The 12,499-nt window shown below is 37.8% G+C and overlaps 1 protein-coding gene across 1 annotated transcript in view; it reads right to left on the reverse strand.

The window, feature by feature from the left end:
- STX7 (syntaxin 7) overlaps window positions 1-12,499 on the reverse strand; it is a 38,377-nt gene that overhangs the window by 13,311 nt on the left and 12,567 nt on the right. The window contains exon 3 of the mRNA XM_004674117.2: window positions 217-286. Within this exon, the coding sequence (XP_004674174.1) occupies window positions 217-286 (70 nt within the window). The remainder of the gene's footprint in view (window positions 1-216; window positions 287-12,499) is intronic.

Below are 12,499 nucleotides of genomic sequence, written 5' to 3' on the forward strand. Positions count from 1 at the left end.
ACCCAAAAGCTTGGAGCATGGTACAAAAAAGGCAGCAGGAAAACCTTATTAATTTCTCACTGTTTCTCTAGTAGATATAACCCTCTAGTACATGTAACAACACCTTGCCTGGCCTGCTTGTCTGTGTTGCTTGCTTGTCTGTGTTTCCTTCCCTGGCCTGCTTGTCTGCTGCCTACCTTCCCTCCCCCCCTCCTTTTAACCTGTTTAAAGACTTACAATTGTTGCCTCAATTCAGGTGAATCTTGAGGTGTTCCAAGTTGATTCAGAGCTCTCTGTATTTCCACAGCTATTATGATAGAAAATAAGTTTATAATCGCAATACATTTTAAAGCAAAAGAAGTTAATATAAGCAATTAGTAAGTTACAAATATAAAAAATACAGAAAACATTACTTGAGAAGAAAGAAAAGAATGATTTAAATCTAATTAGTGTGATAATGGATTAATTTTCAGGAGAAAACTGTGTGGGGATGTTAACAAGTGAAACTGCACTCATGATCCAAAAACACTATCATCTCTAGCATAGCACATCAGAACATTTACTACAATGGCATATAGACTTAATTCCACTGGCATAAAAATTGTGAGGAAAATAATTGCAACCATATTTCATTGGCATATAAAGTGAATACATCATAGTTAATAAATAAAGGTGGAATTACCAAACTAGAATAATTTTTCAATTATCTATGTAATAACTGATTTATCTTCAAAGGAAGATAAAACTGTAAGACAGCCATACAACCTCAAATTATCACCATACAGAGGAGACTAAAAATAGCCAACCTGATAAATTGTCTGCCTAAAACGAATGATCACATTTAGCATCACCAAGGAGCCAAACTGGTGTAATGAGTCTCCTGACAAGATGCAAAAACAATGGCACAACACAAGCTCGAATTTTTCTTGCCAAAATGTCTAATTTCAATCTAATCTTGAGAAAGAAATCAGAGCAATCTAGGTTATGGGATCACCTAATATATATATAATATATCTCAAAAAGTTGGGGAGAAAATACAAAGGTTAGGAAACTTTCTAAATTAAAGAACTAAAACACTCAAAAAACTACTATAAAACACTCAAAAGGCTGTATTTTTGACTACACTGTGAATCAGAAAAAAAGAAAATGCTATTTTAAATTAAAAACTTAGAGAACAATTGGAGAAAGTTGAATTTGAACTTGGAAACAGTAAGTAAACATGAAATATGTCAACAATTGGCAAACCCATGAGCAAGGTATATTAAAAGTTTGCTGTAGTATACTTTTACTTTTCTTGGGTTTAAAATTATAAGCCAGATGTTTAAAATTTATGCAAAGTTCACAACCCAGAAGCCTAAATCCAAGGCAATAAAAAAAAAATAATTCTTCAAAAAAAGAAGGTGCTATATATAGCTTTATGCCATTGTATACATGTACAACAAGTTTTAGAATAAAGTTGAGAAAATCCATCCCAAAGAATTTTCCCATTTCCAAGAATTAGAGAAACGAGATCCAACCCATCCATTCTTTTAAATTTAAAGTGAGTGGTTTATTCATTTAGCTTAAATGCTTAAAATCATTGTTTATGGGAGCAAGGAAATGAGTGTATTCCAAAATGCAGGATAATTTTTGATCATTCAGGATGATGTAATGACACTGTTCTCAAGTCAAAACTCAAAAATATAAATACTGGAGAAAACTGATAGGCCATACAGTAAAAGCTAATCACTCAGACAGGTTGAAAGGGTTTATTTGGAGAAGAGGAGTAAATTTATCTTCTATACAGTAGAGAAATTTTAACTTAATGCTACGTGAAATTAGTTACATATTTCCTTTTCAACATCAACAAACTTTCTTGGATAATCTTGTAGCAGTTTACAGCTTTTATTAAAAAAAAAAAAGTATGTTGATAAGAAACATTTAGTGTGGTCCTCTACAGGACAGAGGGGCAGTCATTTATCTCATTTCTAGAAGGACCACGTTTCTTTAAAAGTTATAGTGAGAAAAAATGAAATTATTTAATAAATGATTATCAGAACTGAGTAATCAGAAGGTATTAAAATAGAGACCTATTCTACACATACACCAAAATATACCTATAGAAAATTACTAATTTATATATAAAAATGGAAATCATTCAATTGCTACATGAAACTACAAATATGTATTTATCAGAAGCTCTTACTTATGATCTTGGAGGGATTAATATTATGTAAGTGCAATGCAAAACTAAAAGCCACGGAGGCAAATATGACAAATTTGACAGCACAATTTTAAATGTTAAATTAAAAACATGTACATTATAAATACATATAGCACACGCGTATATATACATAGAAATATCCAATTTTCTGTGACAGCATATAATCAGTGACAAATATCCTTAATAAGGAAAAGAAACACAATTGGTAACAGAAAAATAGCCAATGAAGAAAGAACAAAACAAAAAAATCCTGAAATTTACAACAAGCAAATAAATGAGAAATCCAGCTTCACTGATAATTACCTATTCATGTATTATACAAGAAAAACTAAGAAAAACAAGTAGATACGGAGGTAATTAGAATAATGAAAAAAGCTATCAAAGATTTAGAAACAAAAAGGACATATATAAAAAAGGAACAATATCCCCAATATATGAAGAACTATAAATAATTGAGTAAAGGCCAGATAATCCAGTACAAAATTGGGTTAAGAATAGGAACTTAAATAATAGTAACTGAGTGAAATAAAACAATACTGAAAAGTATATCAATCTTGGGTAGGATAAATAATGTATAAGCATTATATAAGATTGTTTACTCATTAAGACTAAGTGAGGAATGCAACCAGGTTTCTACCTGTGTGGAAGCTGAGAGTACATCTTGTCCTTAGGCCAGGCCAGGATAGTGTGATGACTGAGTTCCACAGTAGGATACCGACCAATACCACGTGAGAGGGAAGACTGTACATAAATTTTCATTAGCTGGAGGGGATCCACTAATACTGTTATCTTCAGCCACACACGTCTGTGAGTATGTGAGCTGGAGCAGTGAGGCGCAAGTTTGGAAGACCAAGTTACTCCAAACTACTGAGGTGCTGAACTGAGACAGAAGGAACACTGAGTGGCCCTAATGTAGAAAGCATAAATACCAACTGCAGCAGTGTTTCCAGTCACAGACAGGCAATCACTGCCCTGTCCATGTTTTCTTCTTTGCTCTGTAATGTGTGTTCAGCTATTTTTACTACTTATCTCCTTTCCTTATCACATCCTTCACTATTTGATGTAGGTATACTGCCTGCCAGTAGGAACGCTCACACTCTGGTCCACAGGATGAACATATTGCCATTTACGCTCACTGAAGCAGGATGAATGGAAATGACCTGCTGGACATGTCACTGAGATACAAGAACTGACCAGATTTTGACTTTACCCCTTTTGAGGACATGGGAGAGGAATTCTGCTCTTTGAGGGGTAGTAGTGTTTTACAGAGCAGGGGCTTAAAAAAAAAAAAAAAGTGTAAGCATAAAAAAAGTCAATATAGGGCCCTCCCTGGTGGCGCATTGGGTTAAAGCACAACAAAGAGAAGCTTAAACCACTTCCGCATGAGTTCGATTCCCGCCTGCCCCGGAGGTGATCCACATGGCGTGGCAGACCTCTCCTGACCCACCCGCTGCTCCCCTCGGCAGTGTACTTTGTTGATCTGCCTGTTCTGTACCCCACTCTGTCTCTGGTGAATCCTCTAACCCTCCACATCTCTGACCTGTACCCCAGTTCTGTACAAATAAATAAATAAATCTTTTTTTTAAAAAAAGTCAATATATTGGTTATAGGAAACAAAAGGCATAAAGGGTATTTTTGGCCACCTAATATCCTGAATCCTTTATTATACTGGGATCTTTTAGGTTATAACAGGACCAGCCTTTGGGTTAAGATTTCATTGTTAAGGCAACACCATTGTTTTAAAAGTCTTTGAGTTTTGCTTATTTCCATTATGAGCAATACAGGTGATTAATACCTTAGTATCAATCACCCCCCCCCCAAAAAAAAAGCCCAATTCTTAAACTAGTTACAATCAAAAGATTTATTAAGTATTGTTTAAGTAAAGATGCTGAAATTCCTTGTAAGTCAAAATCTTTGGCTGATAACTTTTTCACTCTGACACATTTATTTCATTTATTTTCAAAACACAGTATCTCACAAAATGAACTTTAAAGAGTGCTAAATAATTTTCATGAACACCAATATAAGAAAAGGTCCCCTGTACTTAAACAGCATACAATATAGCAGTGAAGGGATCTATAAAAATATGTCAAACAAGGACCTGCAATATAGGCAAAATGGCAGATAATCCAAAATGTTGTAATAGAAGCAGCACTTGCAATTGTTCTGAAGTGTAAAAAAAGATCCCTTTAATTTGGAGATTCAAACCTGTAAAAGAATTCCTAGGTATAGAGTGAAATGATGGGTTCCTACTGGTCTCCCTGACTAGAAAGTAAACTTGAAGAGAAGGACTTCCATTTTTTAAAATCTTCTAGAACCCATCATATTGTAGACATCAGATGAATACTTCAAAGACTGAGCCACAGGAAACACTCAAAAGATCGAAACTGATGTAAGAGAGGATTTGTATTTCTAAAACACAGGTATACATAGAATGCTTATTCATCTAACGTTTACTAAGCATCTACTAGGTACCAGGCATGGTCGAGGGTTTTGAGTATCAACTTTGATTAAATTTCATTCCTTTAACTTGCATAGCTCTAAATTTTAGGATCAATTAGAGTATCATCTGATCAAATGATAAAGGGCCTATGTGAACATAAATTTGAATTATCAAGTCAAATTTAGGAAAAATATTTTGTGACATTTCAATCCCCATATTTTTTAATAAATGAGGAAGCTGAGAACCAGACAGGATAATGACTAATCCAAGAAACCATAACTACTTATTAGTAGAAGAGCCAGGATTATAATGTAGAATTCTTGGTTTGCAAAAATATATTTTATTGTACTAAAAGGGCTAAACGTAAAAGGTATTTTAAAAGACTACTTGATAATCCACGATATTATCAAGTGTGTATGATCGTTGCCAAAGCAAACAAAAGAAAAGTCAGTGTGTGCAAACTTGAAGAATAATACAAAGGAAGAGAACTAGGAGGCTTCCTGTTTCAAGCAGGATTTGAAGTAAGAGTTAGGCTCACCTGCGGGTTGCATGCCCCTCCTTTTGCCCAGTTAACCCTAATCAGAAAACAAGTGCCTGTCCTGTCTTCATGTCTTATGAACTGGCAAGATTCCAAAGACATCATTTTACATGTGAGTAGCACAGCCTCCCACATCACGGTCGGTCCTCTCACATCAATGTCACAAATAATGGCCTGCTGTGAGGCCTAAGGCCTGGTTTTATAAAAGCACTCCAGCTAAAAATGGTAATTACATTTTTAACAGGTTAACAAAAAATAAAACAATAAATGATAGAATATAAAAGAGACCATGTGTTGCCAGTAAAGTTTAAATTATGTACTATTTGGCTCTTAAGAGAAAAAGTTGTTCCAGTCCTATCCTAAATTGGTTAAAAAAAAGAAACAGAAAACTTTGTATTCACAAACTCAATTGAGCATGTTATTTGAATTATTAAGTACACATAACATCACTAAGTCTATCTGAAACAATAGTTAAAAATGCTGCAATGTTTTCACTGAACTGAGTATATTTTCTGCAGTTTCAGAAAAAAAATATTATCAATAGATCATAGGGGCTGATGTCTGGAGGTTATTTTCAATTGCTGCTCTTTTGACATTCATTCAGAAACAGGATTACAGTTACTTTTGGATTGACTTCGGTAAGGATTTTTGTAAAGTAACTGCTATGTTACCATTCTATTATTTCTTTACGTTTCAATTTTAGGCTGTATCCTACTTCTTTTTCTCTAGGAGATAATGACAGTGATGCATAGGCTCTTCTGCCACACTCAAATTGACCATGTTCAAAATGTTTAAGAAAAACTAGCTGAGAGATAGAAGGAACCATAAAAGAGGTTTCTAAGTAGATGACAAGCTGGGTGGTAACCTGGAAAACAAGAGCTATTCCTAGTTGCTCCCAAGTCAGGTCTTTCAGGTTTCATTCTGTAATGCCTGGAGTGGTGAATTATAAGATAACATAATTCATTTCAACTGGCATATGTCCAACTTTAAAGGAAAATTAATCATGAATACTAAGGAATACATTCTTTACATAAACATAAACAATTTTGTAAATAAAAATTCACTTGATACATGGATGACAGAATTCAATTGAGAGGTACCTTTACAAAAATGCACTGAAGAACTCTGGCACTACCCAGAGTTCTGAACTCTATGTACCATTACTTCCAGAGTGGTGACAATATCTTTTTCATAACCATAAAGGGAACATTATTTCCAACATATCCCAAAATGGTGCATTATTATTATTCCCTCAAAAACAGAACAGTCCTGGTTCTGGTTCTTCAGAATCTTAAGTGGGGAAGGCCCAGTCTGTCCCTCATCGGTCTGCAGCCATCTAGTGGACTACTTAAGAAAAATTGTCAGCAAAGAATATTTTTTTGCATAATAGGAAGCACTTGGTATATGTAATGTTACAACCAGTCAAGAGTTCACTGGGAAACAGGGAGAACCTCTAACAGGGGGAGTGGCCAGGCTGCAGGCACTGAACCAGCCTTAACTAGAGCCTTCAAAGAACTGTCTTCTAATAACTAAGAACAGAACATAGGCATCGCCTAACACAAAGCACCCTTGACATTCAAAGCATCCCAAAATACTCAGAGCTGTAATTGCCACTCATAGAAAAAATAATGACTAGTTAAGACCCTACAGAGGTTATTTTGAGATTCTGACAGTCTCACACATACTACACTGAGGAAGGAAGCACAGACACAGTGGAATGCTGACCACAGAGTGGCTTGGGAGTCAGACGGCCTGATTTGGAAACCTGACCTCACTTTTCCTGGCTGCTGACTATGGGCTACTTACGTAATCTGGCCACGCTAAAGTTGCCTCAACAGTCAAATGAAGGGAAGAACCCACCTTGACCCCAGACGTCTCTGACCCGTGGGTCATATCACAACCTCTCCTCTCCCGTGTCTTCATTTGTCAACAAAAACGTCCCCCTCAGTCATCGTACTCATGTGCTCCCTTGCATTCTGAGTTCCTCTTTCCATTCATCTGAAGGTCAACACTCTGCGCCCCACACTAGGCTTCCTCTCTACTCAGCAAGAGCCTGGGAGGTCTGCCCAGCGTGGGTCCAGCTCCTGCTCCCCTTTCTGCCCTAACACCCCCCCGCTATGCCCCTACCTCTCCAGGATGCCAGACCCCTGCTGGTTCCCTACCTTTTCTTAATCCTTCAGATTCTCCCCCCAATATATAGTTTGATTTATGTCTGCCTTTTTTTTTTTATAAAGATTTATTTGTGCATACAGAACTGGGGTACAGGCCAGAGGCTCAGGGGTGGTGAGAGGCTTCACCAGAGAAAGAGTGGGGAGCAGAACAGGCAGATCGACGAAGTACACTGCTGAGGGGAGCAGCGGGCGGGTCAGGAAAGGTCTGCCACGCCATGTGGTCATCTCCGGGGCAGGTGGGAATCGAACTCATGCATGCGGAAGTGGCTTTAACTTCTCAGAGCTGTGCTTTAACCTGCTGTGCCACCAGGGAGGACCTGTCTGTCTTTCTTAAAGGTACATAAAGGTAGGTATTTGGTTTTCTTACTCATTAGTGCATCTCCAGCATCCAGCTGCCAAGCACATCAGAGGTGCTTAGTAAATACTCACAGGATGAAAGAATGCACATAAATAAATGCACAAGTAATGCCATGGCTCAAGTGAGACATGATCCAAATCACAGTGCTATGTCAATCAGCTGGCCCCAGATTCAAATGAACTTGAGCAAGCAACTAAAACACTCCAAACCTAAATTTTCTGTGACAAACCTCACTGGATGATCAAATAGAAATGTGCAAAAATATAATAAGTAGATAAAAATACTTAATACAAGGCATAGAATAAACGCATAATACAAACAGCTGGAAGATACTAACTTACATAATTTCCACAAGGAAGTTTCTGAACTTAAACTTTGTTGTATGGACAAGGGGCTACAACTAAAACCGCTGGTACCAACCTGGGTCACCTCACCCAAACAGGGAGGCAGTGGATGTGGTATTTACAAATAAGCTCAGATGAGTTTTACCTAAAGGCTCCCACACTCCCCGGTGGGAAAATAATAGTCCACAGGCTTACAGTATCTTAAGGATGTCTAAGGCCCTTCTCTGATGACTTTAAGTGGGATAAAGAACCAAATAGCCCAGAGAAGTAGTAAGTACTGCAATGATGGATTCTTCAAGTAAGGAGTATGATAATGGAAATGAATTAACAGGCAACCAATTAATAAATGTTTTAAGAAAATATACAGCTACTGTAGCATGAATTCCATGACCAACCAGGGAGCTGACCACATGGCTCAGCAGACCTCTCCTATCTTGCCCACTGCTCCCTGCGCAGTGTACTTCAATCATTCTTCCTGTTCCGTTCCCCACTCTTGGCTCTGGTGAATCTTCTTACCCCCACACCTCTAGCCTATATCCCAGTTCTTGTATACATAAATAAATCAATCTTAAAAAGAAAAGAAAATGTACAATCTGGAATAAGTGGTAAAAATAAACAAAAAAGAGTAAATGAGACAAGAATAGGAAAGGTGAAAATTATTACAGGAAATCAAAACTGAAAGGCCAACTTCTCTTGTTTGACTCACATAAAACAACTAAAATGCACAGACAGTCAACATCACAGGGAAGTTGGGTGATTGTCAGAAAATTAACTATTAACTCTAATAAAACAGAAACTACTCTGCAAAATAATCACTGTAGATATTAAATGTATCATGTAGGAAAAAGTCTAATATTTTAATCTTAAACAGAGTGTGAAAACACAGCTATGTTAATTTTTTTCAAGTACACATGATTATTTTATCTATACAGAACTGTAGAGGGATTTGTGGAGTTAGCATAAATAGTTAAGTTCCTAAACTTTGGACATTTAATCTTAGGGTAAAATGCCCACTAACAGATTTGGTTAAATGATGGCATATTCTTATGATGGAAAATTACACAGCCACTGTAGAAGAGAAAACAAACACTGGAGTGGGGTGGAACCTATGCTGTCCATAGGTTTTTAGAAACTTGACTTGAAGCACAACAAAGTATGAGGAAACCAGGTTTACCATTGGCTGATCCACATAAATAGGTGTTAAGTTTCTAGGGCGTATTTCTGACCAAAGCACCTAAATAAAGACCTAAAATTCATTCTAACATTAAATAATCATTTGTATTTGTTCATTCACTGTCCTTATTCCAGTTCAGTCAAGGGTGGGCCAAGTCTCCTTGGCAGCTCAGGGCTCAAGTGGCATCCAACTCTGGCCTGGCATCTCCACTCCTGGACACACCTACACCCAGAGACTGGGACAGCACGGGCATACTATGGTGCTACCATGCACATCTTTGAGATGTGAGTGACCTGAGTTCTGGAGAGGAACATGCAGATGTGTGAAACTCCAGTGGCCTCAGCCAGAAAGCCGTCCTTTTTTGCTCTTATCTCATCAATGTTAAAATGAAGTGTTGTTGAAAATGACTTATTTGAGGCCCTGCCACACAGTCACATTGGACATTAAGGTTTCAACATGTGAACTGTGGCAGGACATAAGCCAGTCCATAACAAGGACCATCATGGAGTTTATGTGAGGGATGGTGAAAAAAGCATTGAAGAATAAATGAACACGCCTGTGAAGTATGACCTCGGCTCAAGCACCTCTCTGAGTAATTTGGTCTTTTCCATAGCATCCACAGAGAGCCATACTGGGAGACCTCTCAGAATCACCATCAAGTCCTTCTACTGGCTTCTTGCTGAGCTCCTGACCACCAAGTCGAAGAAAGGGAGATCCCCTTCCGCCTGACGCCCCTTCAACTCTTTGAAGCAGTGACTCTAGCTCCCCTCCAGGAGTAATGTGCATTTATTTTCAAAATGCTGCATGCATCAGTGCATCACAGTATGAGCTCATCCTTCTCATCTCTCCTTCTCCTTCCATCACTTACATTCAACAAGTGCTATTTATGAACTGAGTTCATGGGATACGAACATGTCTTTCCTTGAAGATTCCGCTATACGGCTTGTTTCCGCTTCACTAAGGTACTTTGACATTGCAGTTAGGGTGCTGACAGCGTCTTCACTGTCTTCCTACTTTCCAATGTCACATCTCAGTATCACCACACTCTCTTTTCTGAAATGTCTGGTTTTATCCTTTATCAACCAACACACCCTTAATAGCCTTTGTATGCAAAGCCCTTGAAGAATACAATTATGCATGAAGAAATTAGAGATTTCAGATCAGGTAAGAAACAAATGTTGGCACTTAGGAAAATTACAGACTAAAACATGAAAAACAAAAAAGAGCTATAAGCCAGAATCTTTTTACCAAATGAGTAGGTGGAGACTGCTGCCAGAAGATCAAAGGCAAAGAATGGGAAAGTAAACATTTATTGAGTGGCTACTACATACTTTTTGAAAACAGATAAATGTAGTTGAGATATATTGAGTAACTACTTAAGGTCATTCATTTTAATTTCACTGAAGACTGACTCACTACCAGGTACCGTTCTTCATAACAGAAAGGGCTGTGAACAAAAAAAGCACTTTCTCACAGGGAGTTGGTATTTTAGTAAGCAATGCAGAAACAGTGAGAGATTAATAATTATCATAGAATAATTTACTGATAAAGGCATAACAAAAATAAAATAGGTTAATGTGATAAAGAATAATTGGAGGAAGCAAAATGATCTAGCAGGGAAGACGCTTTAACAGAAATGAATGACTTTTGGGCTGAAACCTAGAGGCCTAGTCATTCTGTGACAACCTCAAAAGATGTCTGAGGCACAGGCAGAGTAAATGCAGAAGAATAAGCTGGAAGGTCAAAGAGCAGAAAGGCGGCCAAGGTGGCTGGGATGCCGCCGGTGCAAGGGGAAAGTGGCAGGAGAGGACACAGGATCAGATTCTGGGCCATGTGAAGAGGTGTGAGAGGAATTTCCATTTGATTGTAAGTGCCACAGGAAGTCATTATAGTGTTTTAAGCACATATGATTTATGGTTACCCTGTGGAAAATAGATTGTAGAGAGGCAGGATCAGAAGAAGGAGGCTGCAAACTGGACGAAGAAGAAACAGCACCAGCTAGCTTGGGTGCTGATGGAGAGGTGGAGAGGAATGGCAAATCTGATGAGCAGAACCTTAGGGTCTGCCCTTAAAATTGGATATAGGAAACTAAGACACAGTACAAAGGTTTGGGGTTGGAGCCACAGGTAAGATGGGGTACAGACCTATAGATGGTTCATACATAGGAGCAGTAAGTGGTGAAACTCTTAGAAGCACCCTAGAGCCATATCTTAAGCTTTCTGCTCATGAATGAAACAAAAAGAATGCATTCAGGTATAATCAGCAATTGTGTTTGGTCCTGTACAAAAAGTCACAGGAGAGAAGAAACTGTCACTCTCTGTTAATATTCTCTTGGATAAAACATTCATTTCCATGCCTAGCTTGCTCTGTGACCTGTGTCAATACCTTATGCATGTACAAAGTAAAATCAAAACTACTTTAGTTACTCTCCTTGGGGGATGGGGGTGAAGTTCCCCCAAGCACTTCTAGATGTTTCTTTTTTACCTATGAAACAGCACTAGGGAGGGTATGGGGTCTGGAGGGGGGAAAAGGGAAACACCCTTGCTATGGGGTATGGTAAAAAATGCCATCCCATCCACCAGCAGACCAGCAGACCTTGGGAGGGGGGGGGAGTGGGGGGGGGCAGGGCAGTCCTGGGTAAATATACTTCCAGGAAATTCCTTAACCTCCCAAGACTCGTACTGCTCTTTTTTAAAATAATATAATAGTTTATTTTTACATCATTTTGTGCATTTTTCCATCTCAGGTACTGCTCTTTAAAAAAAAAAAAGTTTGCCCTGGCCATAAAAGAGAAGTAGGTAACACTGCTTCCCCTTTGTGTAGTCAAGTGTTAAGATACAAAAGCAAGTATCCTTTCATTACTCTCTGTAATTAAAAGAAGTGCATACAATTGCAAAGGTAACAAAAGGAGCTCAGGCTTTTGTAAACTTTAATTCATCTGAAGTCCTAAAAACATTAAGAAACCAGATTCAAACACTGATGCTTAAAAAGAAAAGTACAAAAACAGAATGAGAAGCTAAGTACAAAACAGAGAAAAAAGTTTGTTTTTTTTTTTTCAACTCTAAATATGCCTGCATTGATTAACAGCTTTAATGTACAGGAGATAAATTATAGCAAAATGGAAAAAATGAAGATTCAACATAAAATTTCTCAGTCACTTCTTAACCTTCACAACATGGGCTTATGTTCCTATTTTTATGCAAGAGAAAAAAAGAGAACAGGCATATTTTAACAGAAAACTTCTGCACTCACAAATTCAGGTGAGTATTTTATGTTACCACGGATCTAT

This window comes from Condylura cristata, unplaced genomic scaffold, assembly GCF_000260355.1.
Source record: "Condylura cristata isolate star-nosed mole 26May11 unplaced genomic scaffold, ConCri1.0 scaffold00001, whole genome shotgun sequence".
Taxonomy (NCBI): Eukaryota; Metazoa; Chordata; class Mammalia; order Eulipotyphla; family Talpidae; genus Condylura; species Condylura cristata.